The sequence below is a fragment of the Polyergus mexicanus genome, unplaced genomic scaffold, assembly GCF_030449975.1.
Source record: "Polyergus mexicanus isolate NDT 795.1 unplaced genomic scaffold, iyPolMexi1.0 SCAF_89, whole genome shotgun sequence".
Taxonomy (NCBI): domain Eukaryota; kingdom Metazoa; phylum Arthropoda; class Insecta; order Hymenoptera; family Formicidae; genus Polyergus; species Polyergus mexicanus.
The window spans coordinates 24,173-39,909 of record NW_027223409.1 but is presented as its reverse complement, the minus strand read 5'-3'; the positions used below and the strand labels follow the sequence as shown (position 1 = coordinate 39,909).

General features: G+C 26.8%; 3 protein-coding genes and 1 non-coding gene across 4 annotated transcripts; 2 read left to right on the top strand and 2 right to left on the bottom strand.

The window, feature by feature from the left end:
- Positions 1-767: 767 nt before the first annotated feature.
- On the bottom strand, positions 768-840 carry Trnak-uuu (transfer RNA lysine (anticodon UUU)). The gene has a single exon. It is a non-coding gene; the product is annotated as a tRNA-Lys (tRNA).
- Positions 841-2,110: 1,270 nt separating this feature from the next.
- On the top strand, positions 2,111-7,605 carry LOC138944114 (uncharacterized). Its single transcript, XM_070314996.1, has 5 exons — positions 2,111-2,121; positions 4,732-5,049; positions 6,641-6,718; positions 7,039-7,117; positions 7,354-7,605. Exons 2-5 carry the CDS (start codon positions 5,044-5,046, stop codon positions 7,560-7,562), a joined length of 372 nt encoding a protein of 123 aa, XP_070171097.1. The 5' UTR covers positions 2,111-2,121; positions 4,732-5,043; the 3' UTR covers positions 7,563-7,605.
- A 740-nt stretch (positions 7,606-8,345) lies between these two features.
- Positions 8,346-12,876, bottom strand: LOC138944113 (TNF receptor-associated factor 6). The gene is made up of 5 exons (XM_070314994.1): positions 12,783-12,876; positions 11,974-12,108; positions 11,388-11,609; positions 9,284-9,528; positions 8,346-8,671 (listed from the first exon to the last, which is right to left on the bottom strand). Exons 1-5 carry the CDS (start codon positions 12,874-12,876, stop codon positions 8,411-8,413), a joined length of 957 nt encoding a protein of 318 aa, XP_070171095.1. The 3' UTR covers positions 8,346-8,410.
- An 826-nt stretch (positions 12,877-13,702) lies between these two features.
- LOC138944111 (nucleoporin Nup43-like) lies at positions 13,703-15,543 on the top strand. Its single transcript, XM_070314992.1, has 7 exons — positions 13,703-13,935; positions 14,078-14,182; positions 14,263-14,387; positions 14,495-14,616; positions 14,742-14,893; positions 14,999-15,245; positions 15,322-15,543. The coding sequence occupies exons 1-7, from the start codon at positions 13,822-13,824 to the stop codon at positions 15,492-15,494; spliced, it is 1,038 nt and encodes a 345-aa protein (XP_070171093.1). The 5' UTR covers positions 13,703-13,821; the 3' UTR covers positions 15,495-15,543.
- Positions 15,544-15,737: the final 194 nt, after the last annotated feature.

The following is a 15,737-nucleotide window of genomic DNA, read 5'->3' as shown; positions in this document are numbered from 1 at the left end:
TTACCATATGTATCATTTTAATTGCTTTGTCACTTTTTATATTCCTATTTTATTGTTTATTATATATATATAATTTATATAAAGATATATATAATTTTATGATAATTTTTTGTAGTACTATATAAATAAATTGTAATTATTATTATAGTTAAAGCTTACATCCTCAAGATAAATTGCTCAATATTCTTAAAATATGTTTTGTAACAATGAAATAAGAAAGAGCATTTTGTTATGTAATGAAATATTATGAAATTTATAGTACAAAATGTTTGCTCCAAAGTATAATATATAATTATAAAACAGAGCTTTTCAAATAAAATATATACACATATTTCTACAACATGTATTTTTCATTTTTATCTAATTTTATGCGTCTAAAGAGATAAATGAAGATATGTATTTTATGATGTAAAAAAATAAGATCTTATTATCTTTATATCTCTAGATTATTTATGTATACAATTTTTTAAATTGTATTGAATAAGAGAAAATAGAATATGCTAACTCTATTTTTGAAAATGTTATGGATTAAGTTGAGAGAAACAAACTTTAACATACTATTTCTTATTTAATTATTATTAATATTTAAAACATGTCTATGAATAAAAAATTTTTTAAATTTTGCAGAGAATATATACTTAATGTATAAACGGTATATATAGGATGTTCAGCGAGGAAACCGACAAGTTACTAAAATGTATAGTAGAGGTTTGCTTCCTTACGGAATATCCTGTATATTATTAGATATCATGCATCAAAAAATAAATCGCCCGAACAGGGACTCGAACCCTGGACCCTCAGATTAAAAGTCTGATGCTCTACCGACTGAGCTATCCGGGCGAATATGAAAACTGTGTCGTTAATATTGTATTACTGTTTTCACTTACAAAATCAATTGCAGATAAAAAAAAATACATATATATATATATATATATATATATATATATAGATACATATACATGTAAATACATATATATGCATCAAAATGTAATAATTAACATCATGATTTCTCTAAATGATATCTATATATATATATTATGCCATAATATATATAATATATAATATAAGAACTGGTAATATAAAGTTCAAAAAATATATTAATACAGATGTGATATTATTTTTACGTAAAAATAAATTTAACAGAAATTGATAGCAATCCGTTTTTTATAAAATTATAAATTTCCTATTTTTGAAATCGGAGCAATTGGTTTTAAAATATTATAATTTTATTATACCGTTTTGATTCATTCTAATTCTCCAACATTGGATAAAAAATTAATTTTTTCTGAGAAACAAAGAATTTAATATCCCAAATGTTAAAAATTAATATATATCTTTATTGACATCGCATTCTATTTTTAATTCGGTATTTATTTCAGCAATGACTGTAAACGCTTTGAGACACATCTTATGAGTATTTACATATAACGCAGACTGCTATAAATGTATGTATTTATTTTCCTCTTTATGTGAGACAGTTATATATATATTCGACATTTTGCATAAGGAGCACATCTCTTATTCATAAGTGATCTATTATCCAGTAACTGCAAGGAACAATAATGATTTACCGTCTTGCGTCTTAATTTTAGTGGTGGCAGCGTTTATATCTATCATAAAATTAAACATCGCTATTTATTTGAATAAAGCAATAGCTTTTCACATTGTTCAAATGTTTAATCACACCAACTATATATAGCTATGTATACTATTTAGCTATATATATATACATATACTATATATACTATATAAGTATCTTTCAAGAATAATAATTTATAATTAAATATTAAGAAAAGTTATTCTTTGCGTAAATGTGACTCTAAATATATTGCGCATATATGATCGAAATGAGAGAGATGTTCGATGATGTAGAAGACGTCAAGATGATGATTGCCGTATTAAGACTGCGATAAAGATTGATGTTGAATAATTACAAAGCTTAGTTCGTTCTTTCTGCCGCTCCGTCCCTTTTGCTGTTTCCAAATATTTATCATCACTTCATAGATAAGCATATATAGTCGAAAATTTCAGCGAAAGGAAAATGAGAAAAAATGGACAACCACTGGCGAACTAGGTTGAACGATCTAATCGTAACTCAGCAGGCTCTGATGTGGGAACGATGTAAGTACTTAAGCTCGACTGTTTTTTCTATGATTTTTATCAGAGGACTCTTACCCGGTCGACCTGTTATACTTCGCTTCCTGGCATCGATTTAATCGACACTAATCCTCAGTTCCGATCACTTCACTTGTGACCTTTTTTGCATAGTCTAAGTCCTCGTTTGTTGTGCGCAAATACTCGATAAATCATACGTATGTGTGTGTATATATATATCTGTATATGTAATGTATATGTTATTACATTACATAAACAAAACTGTTAAAACATAAAAAAATAATTATTTGTAAAATTTATGTTACAAACTCTATCTCTGTTTATGATGCAGTCTGTAATATATATAACATTACAGTACATAATGTCGATACGGCATGGACAGAACTGGTCAAATTTTAAAAATTTGTAAACTAACATTTCATTTTAGCGTTAGTTTTTCGTATGTAAGAGAATAACTTTGTTATTTATAATGTTTTTTATACATGCCTCGTTTTAACTATATTGAATTTTAATGATAGTCTCTTTGATAATTTCGAATAAATTTTTGAGAACAAAATGTTCTTCCCTTTTAAGAGAAGTTGTTTTTTGCAATGCAATTTTTTAACTCACAACTCATTAAGTATCTCTGTAATTAAATATAGAATTAAAATTGTAGTAATGCAATGTGTTCACTTGCATATGTAAATGAAAAATAAGATTTTGTTATCTGCTGACGTATGTAAAATTTTATGTGCAAAATGCTTTTTTTTTTAAATGCTTAATTCAAATGAGCCATTAATGTTTCAAAACTTTTGGAATGTATTGATTTCTCAAATTGGTCAAAGAATTTGATATCAAAATTTAGTACAATTAAAATGAATATGTTTTATATTTTATATCAAGTACTTACGCTTAATATGAAAAGTTGGCCGTGAAAAATAAATTGAAAATAGAAATCGAATTGAGATTAAAATTGATTAAATCAAAACAACAAATCCAGGAAAAATGGTATTTCAATAGTATAGTGTTTTAATAATATAGTGTAATAACGTAACATTCTGAAATAACATTTAAAATTAAATCATATTTCAAAACAATTAATACGTTATATGAATACTGATACGCGTTATATACAGGGTATCCCAGATCACTCGTACATCCCTTTTAAAATGAAAATAAGTGGCTTTTATCAAAAATCGGGGAATTTTTTAAGTAAATCGGGTATGCTCTATCGAATGGTGATATTTTTAACTTTTGATTCCGATCGGAAATACGTCATCCGGACCAAAAATTGAATTTTTTGAGGAGAACATAGTACTTTTTATTACAGATTTGAATTGTGCATGAAAAAAAAAATAAGAAATTTTTGTATCAAACGTTTTTTCTGAAAGTGCCTCTGTCAATTTTAAGCTTGCCAGAGGCACTTTCAGAAAAAACATTTGATACAAAAGTTTCTTATTTTTTCACGTACAATTTGAATCTGTAATAAAAAGTACTACGTCCCCTTGAAAAATTCAACTTCCGAACCGTATTTCCGGTCGGAATCAAAAGTTGAAAATATCACCATTCGATAGAGCATACCCGATTTACTTAGAAAATGTTCGCGATTTTTGATAAAAGCCATTTATTTTCATTTTAAAAGGGGTATACGAGTGGGACACTCTGTATATATGCTCTTAATTTTTATACGATACATATCGATTTTTATTTTGTACATTCTTTCAACATATAATCAAATTTTTATATACTACGCGCTATATAAAAAAAAAATCTATCAATCTATTATTGTATTGCAAATCTATCTATTATTGTATTGCAATAGATTTAATAAATGCCGCGTATCAACTTGCTCTGTAATCTGCAACCAATTAGTATAGTATCATAACGAAGTGCGAGAATTCTCTCACGTTCGATATACAGTAAAATAATAGGACGCCAATATATTGTTGAAATTTCCGTTAAATCATGTGACTGTTAAGTAATGATAACTTATGATCCGTGAATCTTAAGGAGCAACATGTACTGAATCTGCCTAAGGAATTGCATAAGATGCATCCTCCGTGAATAGTCACGAATACAGTTATAATATATAGCGGAAAATTATGCGAACTAAGAGAGTTATGCAAATATATCTTCTAACAAAGAGAAATAGAAAATAATTTAATATCTTCCAAAAAAAATAAATACCAAAAGTTTTATAGGGTTTTTAAATACGGAAGAAAAAGAGCATCCCTCTCTCCTCTCTCTTTCCTTTTCTCTTTCTCTCTTTTAGAAAAGAATAAGTTTATAATTAGATGCGGATAATTATTTAATGTTTAAATGTACTAGAGAATTCAAATAAAAATTTAATTTATTTATATACAATGAATTGATAGAGAGAGACTGAGAAAGAGAGAGAGAAAAAGAGAGAAATAAAAATTATTATATTATGATAATTAAAAAATTATATTGTTATTAATATTATATTTTATCTTCCTCTTTTCTGTAATCTTCCTCTCTCTTTAACTGCGTTTTTGTGCATTCTTAGCAGAATTCTTTCGGAAGTAAGTTAAACTGGAAGTGTGTATTAGCAACTCACCCATACAGTCTAGATGCATTCTTGATAAAGAAGAGTGATTTTTTTTCTTTTTTTTTGAGGTGTGAAATGTGGTCGTCACTCGCATCCTTGCGGTCATGCGTTCTCCAGACTTGAATTCACCCCCGTGGCGCTTATCGCAATGGAGGGGTTAACAGGGTTTGTATTTGAAGAGCAGCCGCGCGATTTTGTCCCTCAAACGAGAAAGAGAAGCCACGGCTTCAACCGCGCGTGACAACCTTTTGGCAAACGAACGTGAAATCCGTACTGATAATAAATCGAGAACGTAATTTTTGTCAAAAAGACATCGCTTCAGAGGTGCGCTGCAGAATCTTGAAGAATCCGAAACTTCTCGACTAAAAGAAGATCTAGATATGAAGGTAGTGTATTTAATCTTTTCGTAACAAATATATAAATTATTAAATTCGGTTTTATACATATATAGTGATTCAAATTTATTTTATTTAGCATTTTGTTTCTATATTGTAATAATATACTAATAGAAAAAAAATTCTGATAAAGAGTGCCATGATTCTTGAAATTTTAATATGTTTGTTTTTTAAATATATGTGTATATATATTTCCCCTTAGAAATATCATATAATTTAAGTACGCACACACAAGCTAAAATGCATATATGTATATTTAGGTATTTATAGAAATTTATTTCTTTATATATAAAGATTTTCTACAAATATATTTTATTATAGATAAAAATATGTATAGGGAAAATATAATTTGATATTAATACATAAGTAATTAACTCTCAAAAAGAATTCTCAAGATAAAAAAAATCTCATTTATTTGACAAATTTTTTTATTTTTACGGTTGATTCTCCACATATGATAAAAAAACTTGATAATAAATTTGCACATTTACAAAATAATTTAGAATCTGGTTTGAATATTTTTTCACGTTTTGCAAATGCAATTCCTGCAGTTTTTCTGATTGCTAAATCTATTATTTTCATGATATTTATGTATATATATTTAAATACCTATATGGTAATCAAATATATTTAAATCCATATGTAGTAGCTGCTTTCATCGAGTAAATGAATTTATATACCATATAATTATACAATGGTTCTCAGTTTTGGTAAACATAAATATAAAGAAGCATATTAATAAATTTAAAAAAATTATAAACATAAATATAAAGAAGCATTGATTAAATGGCTAGGAGCGATGTATTAAATTTAAAATGTGTAGATAGATAGCAGGCAGAGAAAAGTAGATAAAATTATGTTTTTGAATAATTGATAAAGAAAGTTTTACTTTTTAATAAAAAATCTAATTTGTAACTTATTTATTAATAACTTATTTATTAATATTCAATATTATTTAAAAAAAATAATGATATGTACTTTAATAATATTATAAGTAAATTATTCCTGGCTGAAAAATACACAATTATTATTGGGGCTTAAACGCTGCAAAAAAATATACAATTAGAATAATATTTAATATATATAAAGCTATGTCCATATTTCTATTAAAATAACAAAGGTCTTCAAAAATTAAAAAAGAAACATAGAATTGTATATCGAATACTACGAATAATAATGATTTTATTTTTTTACTTTCATATTATATAAATCGATTGCTAAGATATTCGTTCATATTACATTAAGAGATATTTTTATGCAAAAAAAAGATCATTATCGATTATCTCCGTTAAGTTAATTAAATCAAATTGACTGCGTTTTGTATGGCGTGAAAAAATAATGCCATAACTTCGCTAATTGTTAATTAAACATTGTGTAAATTGATCTAGAATGCCTAAGCGGCTTAACACAGTCGGATTTACAGGCTCTATGCGATGTTTATATAACATGAATATTTGTTGCAAGCGATTCACATATAAATGCATCATTTGCCTTCGTTATTATTTTTGTTACATCATTTACAACATTATTATAAAAAATATTAAAAGTTTTGCATTTGTTGATCCCTTTTTTTGTTTTGCAGATTATTGAATATCTTTGTTGCATGCTGGCTTGCGTGTGTCTACTGCAGATGGTAAATACTGAGGTTTCAAGAGATAAGGTAAAACAAATTTTAACAAACAATTTTTTCAATTTGTGTCTCACAATCAGTACATTTTATAAAAATATATTTCTCTTTCAACTATTATGAATACAGAGAAAAATCTTTATTTAAAAAATTTGCTTTGAATTTAATAAATTATGACAGAAATGTCGCGAGAATACAATCTTGTTTTATGTAAAATACATCTTGAACACATAAATCATTTTAATAGAATCTGGAAAATATTCTACATATTGAAGATTACTTGAATTTCACTTGTCTTGAAAAGATAAAAGTATTTCTAATACAAATGCAATTGACAAAATTCACTTTTGCAGTTCGAACGCCAGCTTTTAGATGCTCTTATGATGAAGAACACAATCAAGCCAAAGAGACCGTTTTGCAATGCTTTTACGGGTAAGAAGTAATTTCAATTTTTTAGTAATTAATAATAATTTAAAAATATTATAATTTTGCAGTATAATACAAATACTATAATATTACTGTAATATTAATTTTCTAACCACTGAAATTCTTTGCCAGTTTTTTTTCTATATAAAAATATCTGTATAGAATGAATTATAAAGCAGCAGCACGTTTTCAAATTTTAGTAAAGAAAATTTTAGTAATCGAATACTTTTGATCTCTTGTAGGATGTGGCAGATTTGTTTCGGAGGAAAAAAGAGAAGAGAAGAAAGAACGTATTTCTACGCTGCTTCATTTATTCAGAACGCTCCTGAATTCCGCTAAACAAAACACTTGGAACGCGATTGATCGTGAGGATTACGATTATCAATTACAGCAAATGCCGCAAGTTTATATTTCGAATCGGATGCCCCTACGTAATAGGCAGGAAAGTTAATTTGACGGACACATCCTGACGCTTGAGTGCCGCCAATATTTCTCTAATAGACGAAATTATATCTATTTTTATTTCTAAGTGTATACTATAATATTTATTTGCAATATTAATGCCAAACATATTCGATAAGTATGAATATATTATTGAAATAATATCATTTGATTGTATATAATTAAAACTAAAAAGTTTTCTTTTCTCGACAATACGGATGTAGTTATATCCTCTTGCAGGATGTAATTATATCTCTTTGCATTTACTAAATTTACTTTATACGACAGCTATGTCTTGATATGATTTGATATTTATATTATATTTACTTTTGCTTATCGCTTCTGGTCATAATTAAACAAATGTAAATGAGAAAATTACATAATTATGCGACTATATTTTATTTTATATACAACTTTCAGGGGAATTTTATGGCTACAAATCTATTGTACACGACGAAAACATATAAACATGTAATCAGTATAATATTGGTGCTAGCTAGAATAGAATTAGGAATATTTATTTACGATTAAATATTTCTTTATTTATAAGAGCTTTTAAGTGGTTATGAATTTATTTGCATATACCTTATCTCTTCAAATGAGAGATCTTAATTAATCTGCTGTTAGTAAGCCAGATATTTCTTAAATAATCGTTAAATTGGATCTGGTTTGTATTCAATAAATTCTATAAAATCTGTTATCTAATTTATTAATATTTAAATTAATGATTTAATTAATTAATTTGTTCTTTCTTTCCAGCTTTTTTAAATAAATTATAATACACATTTTTTTAAATAATAACAGAGCATATACTTATTGTGTAACAAATATTACTTTTTAATAATTAAACAGCTTACCTTAATTAATCTGCAGATAAACATTAAGTTTTATTAGTACACTTCCATTCCATATATATCTTACATTTCTTAAATATCGTTGAGATATGATTGATAACGATTTTGATCGAATAATATGTCTGGAAATACTTAATCCAACGCATTCTGGATTATCTGCCTCTTCCGCGGGTCTACCCCAAAATTTTTCTGTGCAAAGTGTAGCCGGATCCCAAATTCGAGATCGTCGATCTTCGCGTATGCCTTTCAAAGAATGATCCAAAACCTGTCGAGTCGCATTATACCGGTAATCGTATTTAATTAATTATATAATTTATTAATTATATTGATTATTTTATTTTATTTTATTTTAAAAATAATACAAAAAATATCTAGATAAGTCACATCTAGATAAAATATTTTGAAAAATCAATTCCCACAGAGAATTATCATTGACTTTATATAGACTTATTGTTTCTTTAATAATACTAAGAAAACTATACAAAAAATTATATTATGTATTCTTTGATGTTCCAAAGTTGATATATCCTATTTATAATGAAATGCAAGTACAGAATACAAAACATTGTATGTAATCGCAACTTCTTAACTTATTTTAAAATTATTCGCTCGCAATAGAAAGTTTTATCCGAGCCCGTCCTTCGATAGTCTCTCGTATAAAATCCTAATGAAAATTTGATAGGACATCTTGGCGCAATGCTCTTTGTTTCTTTTTTCCTTATCGAAGGGCCGCCCGCTCGCAAGTCTTTTCTCTTTTGTGCTTCGCGCAATTGTATTACCGACAATCCGAAAAATCTCTGTGAAATCTTATTTTATTCGACCGATTTATTCCCGAGACCGTCTCAATTCCAGACTTCATTGTTATACTTTTACATACCTCGAGGCGAATCCTGTGCGGAAAGGGCCAGGCGAGAATGGCATCGTAACGGCCATGCGTCAATCCGACCCCCATAAAAATTGTGCCATCGGGAAAATATTTCGGTGTGATTTTCAGGTACATGGCATAACCACTACGACCCGCATAAAAAGTAGGGCTACGCATTGAGCGGCCGGTTTGCCAGTTCATTAGCATCTCGTCGAAGTTCTTTATCTGCCAGTAATAGACGAATGTACTTGCCGAACCTGTAGATAAGAATTGCTTGTTAATTTTGAATTTTAATCTTTAATAATTTATATTAACGTAACGTTTCACAATCTTTTTTCCTTGATGTATTATATTATCCTTTTCTTTAACTTTTATATGAATATCTTCATGATATATATTATTTCAAATTATTTTGTTTTTTAATATATCTCTAAAGTTGTTTTTTTCAGCATCAAGAATTTGATGAAAACTTCAATTGTAAAGTTAACTAAAAAATCGAAAATTACTAATAAGTTGGGATTAACTAAGCTTCAGATAACAAAATCTTTTGTTTCAGTAAATTTGAAGTAAATCTTGCTTAACCACATAATTTGAGAAGTTTGACTGTGGCGAATCATTTAAGATTAAAAGTTAATTCGAAATCAAATATCTTAAATGTTAGACATTTGATCAGTTAAGTTATTAAATGTTTATTAAAAAATCTGTTTAAAGATATTAGAAAATTTTTCATTAAATTGACATATAATGTATATTAATTTTAAAATAGTTATATACATAATGCAAAATAATTTTTTATATGGCGACATTGTGTTCGCCGCAATCTTACATATTTACTCATGGATGATATCTAACAAAATCAATGTTTATTAAATACATATATATGTATATATATGTGTATATATATATATATATATATATATAACAATGGAACTATAAATTAATATAATTAAAATCTAATAATATAATTATTTAACAGCAATTGTATTCTAGCTTTCACAGATTTTTCAGTGGATTATATATGACATTTTTACTATTTAAACGCAACAGAGAGATAATAACGCAGAGTTAATCGCGCGCGCGTATATTACGACTCGAAATAAATCTTGGTACTTTGTTGCACCATTCATTTCGATTGAATCATATTTATCCCGACTAAGCTTTAGCTTTGTCACGTGCGCGTTCCATGAACAAGGCGAACTTTCTGCAACGCGCCTTCAATAGATCTACATTTGCATGAAACCACATATCTCTTACATACAAATGCTTAGCTTAGATTCGGAAGTAACAATGCAATATTATGCAAGAAATACAAGAATTGTATACACGCAAAATCCGGATTATATTTTTAGTCATTATTCTAGAATGACATTTACGTTATGCGATAACGCTCGCAAAATTAAAATATCATGTTTTATAATGTACTTAATTTTAGCTTCTTAGAAAATGAATTATGCTTTTCCATTTTAGTTACAAGCGATTGAAAATGAGATTAATTTAGTTTTCCGTATAAAGCTTTTGAAATGCAATTAAATAATGAAATTTCTTGTCTATTCAGAATTTTAAGTTTTGATGATCATAATATTTCATAGTAAATATTAAATTTTACAATAATTGATAGCTTGATTCATATTTAAGAAAAATATAATTATAAATTTGTTCTGCAACATGTGTAAAAGTTGTTTTTTTGCAAAATTAATTTCAATAATCAGTATAAATAGAATAGAAGAATTTGTTTTTAATTGTTATTGTTTTGAGATGTTATACTATATTATTAAATTGCAGTTACTATAAAATTTTTCTTTAGCCACCAAATTTATTTGCGTATACAACTAATATTATTCGTATATATGTGTGTTGTAGAAAACAATGTTATATAGCAGAAGCACTTGCAAAGTTTTGAGAACTTTAGATCAGTTTACCTTACCACCAGTTGCTGAAGAACTACTCTGTATTTAGCTCAGAGCATAAAGTTAACTTCAGACTACTGCTATTATGAATTGCATGTTAATAAACACATGTTGTCATTAGAAATTTTCAAAAATTTATATTACATATAATAATCTTATTTTTTATTTCAAAATGTGTACTAGAATTCATTCGTCATATTTGCACTAACCATTTGATGTTGATAAATTGTGCATAGTATTGTTGAATTTATCAATCTCATCTTGCCTCGGTGACAAATAATCATTGGATATTCCATCATAAAGATTAGCGTTTTGTATATTTTTTAGATAATCCGGTAACTGCTCCAAAATGTTGTAAAGTAACCATTTAATATCCGTAAGTTCATTCATCAATTTTCTTTCCAGTTTCGTAAACTTTTCGTCCATTGCTTCTAGAAGCATATATTTTTATAAATTACAATTAGCTTCTCCTGTGTACGAACAATAAGAGTAAGATTATCTTTATTCAAATAAAAAAAAATTTAATTGACTTCTGAAGTTAAAATTTAGCATTGAATAGAAGGTAAGATCGTCTTTATTTAAATTTATAATTGATATTTTTCTCTTATTAGATACCAGAAGTTTTACATATGCAATATTATTCCACAATTCTTTCTTCTTTATCTGGTGTCATATGTTAAAACCAGTTTGGAAAATCGTAAAAGTTTTAACACAATGCAAAAAGAATATATATCTAGTATACTAATCAAACTACAATATATTTAATATACTATATTTATTTTAATTTTCACTCACTTGCTTTACAAACTCCAGAAAATACTGTTGTAACAGTGGCACGTGCATTCGCGACCACATCTTCCGTTGCAATCTTACAAACGGTATGCTGCGTTTCTGTGACATCATCGTTCGTGACATTAGCCTCAATCGTGGCTAAAAATTATATACGCACAGTAAAATGCATCGCAGATAGATCTATATTTACTAACGAGCAGCGCACCAAAGGAAAAAAAGTATAACTTTATAAAAAAAGATTAATTAAAAAAAGTCGTGCGTAAAAATTTATTTTTGAAAATTATAAATTTGTCTATATTTTAAAATTTTAAAGATTGTAATTATATGAAATTATTAAATGTATCACATATTTACTATGTACTAATATATACTAATATATTACATATTTGCTATTATCTTTCTCAATGTTTGTGTTTTTCTTCATTTTTATCCATTTTTATTTTAAATTATTACAAATCAAACAAAATTATTATTTAATATAGATGTACTATATATACATATACAATCTTCTTCATCTTAAAATCTGTATTCGAGCCGTTTTTTGTGAATAAGATAGATACGAGAATTATTTAAAAATATTTTTAATGAAGAATATAATTGCTTATAATATTTATAATTCTATATTCAAGTTTTAATTCAACTTCGTAAATTTAAAATTAAATTATTTGTCAATGTTCAAATTTTTTTTTTCAGTTTTATGAGACGCAGTGCAATATTAAGATAAAAAGTTTTCAATTAAGTCGTGTTTTATATTATATCGATTCTAATCGGAAAATAAAATTATAATAAGATAAATAACGTTTCGCACTTACGCTTTTTTCTCAAAGATTCACTCAAACCATTGCATATCAAATAGAAAATACCGAGATAAAATAATAATATAAAGAAATGTGTGATTGTCGACATTTTATCGCACGTAAACGGCACGTTATAAATTCGTGTGACCAAAATTAAAATCGTTTGACTCCGAAAGATGGCTTTGACTCGTTCTCAAAAATAGATTTTATCGTCTTTTTCCCGTCTGATGAAAGCGCAACGAAGAAAAATTATGTAGATATAATATAGAGATAATGAAATATTTCATTACATATATATATTTAATAAATATATGAAGATTATATGAAGATTTATTTTTTCTCAATAAAAAGACAATGAATTAGAGCAACTACCTTATTATATATAAATTTCACACAAATTATATGTTGATATATTATCACAAAATTCTCAATTTTTGTTTTAGAAAAAGTTCGTTTTTTTTCATAAATATAGACAAGTTTCTACATACATACTACTTATCATCTTACATTTATACGCAAATATTTTTTAAGCATATAAAGACATATATAATTGTAAAATATATTATTTGTTATCGATTGTATATCCTTACCTGATTCATGTTTGTGAGTTCTATTATAATTTTGTACGCATATCCTTAATTTATGAGAAATTATTGACATAGATTCTTTCTTAACATAGATTAATGCGGCGTCTACAATAGAGATTTTAAGCCATAAGCCTTAAGAAATTGACCAATCACAGTCAAGTATGAAAAGAATACTCGACTGTGATTGGTCAATTTCTTAAGACTTATGGCTTAAAATCTCTATTGTAGACGCCGCATAACAGAGCTCTATGTTTCTTAAATAATACATTTTAATTTCAATCAATAGTATGTTCTTATTCGAAACTTTCCTATCGACAAACGAAGAACGTCTTAAATCAGAACATACAGAAAATATTCTGTGAAACTAGCTTAATAAACATACGTTTTTGACATTTGGGTGGGTAATTCAGTCAGCTGATTTGATTGTGAGGTATTCGATTCTTGTTTTATTTTGATTTTATCCAAAAATGGGCGAGAATGTACAAGGAACATTCGTATCCAAGAAAATTTCCAAAATAAGATGGCAACATAGAGATTTTACAGAAGCAAAGAATTTCTTAACCGGCAGTTGGGATAACCCGGTAAACCAATATCTGACATACTTAACCTAAATTTAAGAGCTTTTATTATTTAGTTTTAATCAATAATTAATAATATATGAAATGTACAAGCGATTTTGTTCAATAAGTTTGAGTAATTTTCTTTGTCAATTTTATTTTATAGGTGAATAAAATAACGTATTGGACATTTAGTACAAATTACGATGAAGAACCATCGCCTGTAGTCCTATCATCATATTCATTCCTTGGAGATGTTACTGAACTAAAGGTGATATATATCATTCTTTTATGATAAAATTAGTAATTTATCTTATACATTACAAGTTCTAATAAAATATAAATTTCTAGTTTATTAGCAAGGATTTCTTCGTGGCTTCCTCATCTTTAGGTTCAGTGAGATTGCTGCAAGTTGACGAAGATACCTGTGCTGAATTTAAGGAACATATGGCATGGGAGTTTATACATAGTTTTAAGTAAGTAAAAAAAACTTGAATAAATTGCTTTAATTCAACTTTAAAAGTAAAATATTATTAAACAAATATTATGTTTTATATTATGTTTTAATAATATATTTTTGCAGAACAACAGATTATGCCTCTTGTACTGCATTATCTACTTTCGAGCAAGATATAGCTTCTGTAGGAGAAGATGGGAAACTTAATCTTCTTACAGCTGTAGAGAAAAAACCAGTTAGGATTATTGGTAAATACTATAATATTGTAAAAATATGTATACTAATAAAGTATATTCATAATATATAATCCATTTATTATAATTAACAATACATTTTATCTTTTTTTTTTTTTTTTTTTTTTTTTTTTCTTCAGAAAGTGCTGATAGTTGCTCCCTATATTGCATCGATTTTTTAAAACACAATGAAATACTTACGGGAAATTCAAGAGGACATATGAAGGTTTGGGATTTAAGAAACGATCGAGATATACCTGCATCCACTTTTATGCTTTCTGATCAAGTTAAAGTAAGTTGCAAAAATTGTATATTATTTCTATTAATTTTTTAAAATATATAAATCTTTTTAATATTTTGAAACAATACTTTAAAAAATGACAAACCATTTTTGTAGACAGCAGCCACAAGTATTACGCATCATCCTACACAAAGACATATTGTGGTCGCTGGTGGAGACGATGGCAGTTTAACTGTATGGGATTTGAGGCAAAATACTTACCCAATGTCGCAACTTAATGCACATGCCAAAGCTGTTAGTGAAATACTCTTTCACCAAGATAGGCCTGACAATCTTTTCACTTGTTCTATCAGTGGAGAATTGTGGCATTGGAATAACGCACAAAGTTCAAAACTGAAACTTGGTGAGTTATAATTAATTAGTAATGTGTTATTATATAAAAAGGTGATTCTAATTTTTTTTTTTTTTTGTGATATCAGATTCTACAGATACACATTGGTTAAATACGATTAGTGCAAATGGAAAAGTTAATGTGACTTCATTGTGTGCTGCTATGCATAAACCTATAAATAGTATCGATATCGACAGGTCGATGCTACTTTTTGGATGTGACAATGAAGCAATGTATATTGTAAGAAATGTTATTGTATAAGTAATGTGTGTGAATATATATTGTTTTTTATATCTTTATTACGCTTAATAAACAACTGCTAGTACACACATATATATCCTTTCTTTGTCTTTCTTGTTAAAAATTTAATTAAGTTTTGTTTGAATTAAAAAAAAATTAATTAGATCTTTTTTTAATTTTGAACATTAAAAATCGTTGTGTTACCAAACATTATGTATAAAAGCTATTTATATACATAAAATATTTACTTGTGATTTATTTTAT

Excerpts from the sequence above, each read along its gene's own strand:
- LOC138944114 (XM_070314996.1), top strand. Across the intron at positions 6,719-7,038 it reads CTGAGGTTTCAAGAGATAAG|TTCGAACGCCAGCTTTTAGA; the intron begins GTAAAACAAATT and ends TCACTTTTGCAG. Across the intron at positions 7,118-7,353 it reads GTTTTGCAATGCTTTTACGG|GATGTGGCAGATTTGTTTCG; the intron begins GTAAGAAGTAAT and ends GATCTCTTGTAG.
- LOC138944113 (XM_070314994.1), bottom strand. The coding sequence starts at position 12,876 with ATGTCGACAATCACACATTTCTTTATATTATTATTTTATCTCGGTATT. Across the intron at positions 12,109-12,782 it reads TGAATCTTTGAGAAAAAAGC|CCACGATTGAGGCTAATGTC; the intron begins GTAAGTGCGAAA and ends TATAATTTTTAG. Across the intron at positions 11,610-11,973 it reads TTCTGGAGTTTGTAAAGCAA|AAGCAATGGACGAAAAGTTT; the intron begins GTGAGTGAAAAT and ends ATATGCTTCTAG.
- LOC138944111 (XM_070314992.1), top strand. The coding sequence starts at position 13,822 with ATGGGCGAGAATGTACAAGGAACATTCGTATCCAAGAAAATTTCCAAA. Across the intron at positions 14,388-14,494 it reads GAGTTTATACATAGTTTTAA|AACAACAGATTATGCCTCTT; the intron begins GTAAGTAAAAAA and ends ATATTTTTGCAG. Across the intron at positions 14,894-14,998 it reads TGCTTTCTGATCAAGTTAAA|ACAGCAGCCACAAGTATTAC; the intron begins GTAAGTTGCAAA and ends CCATTTTTGTAG.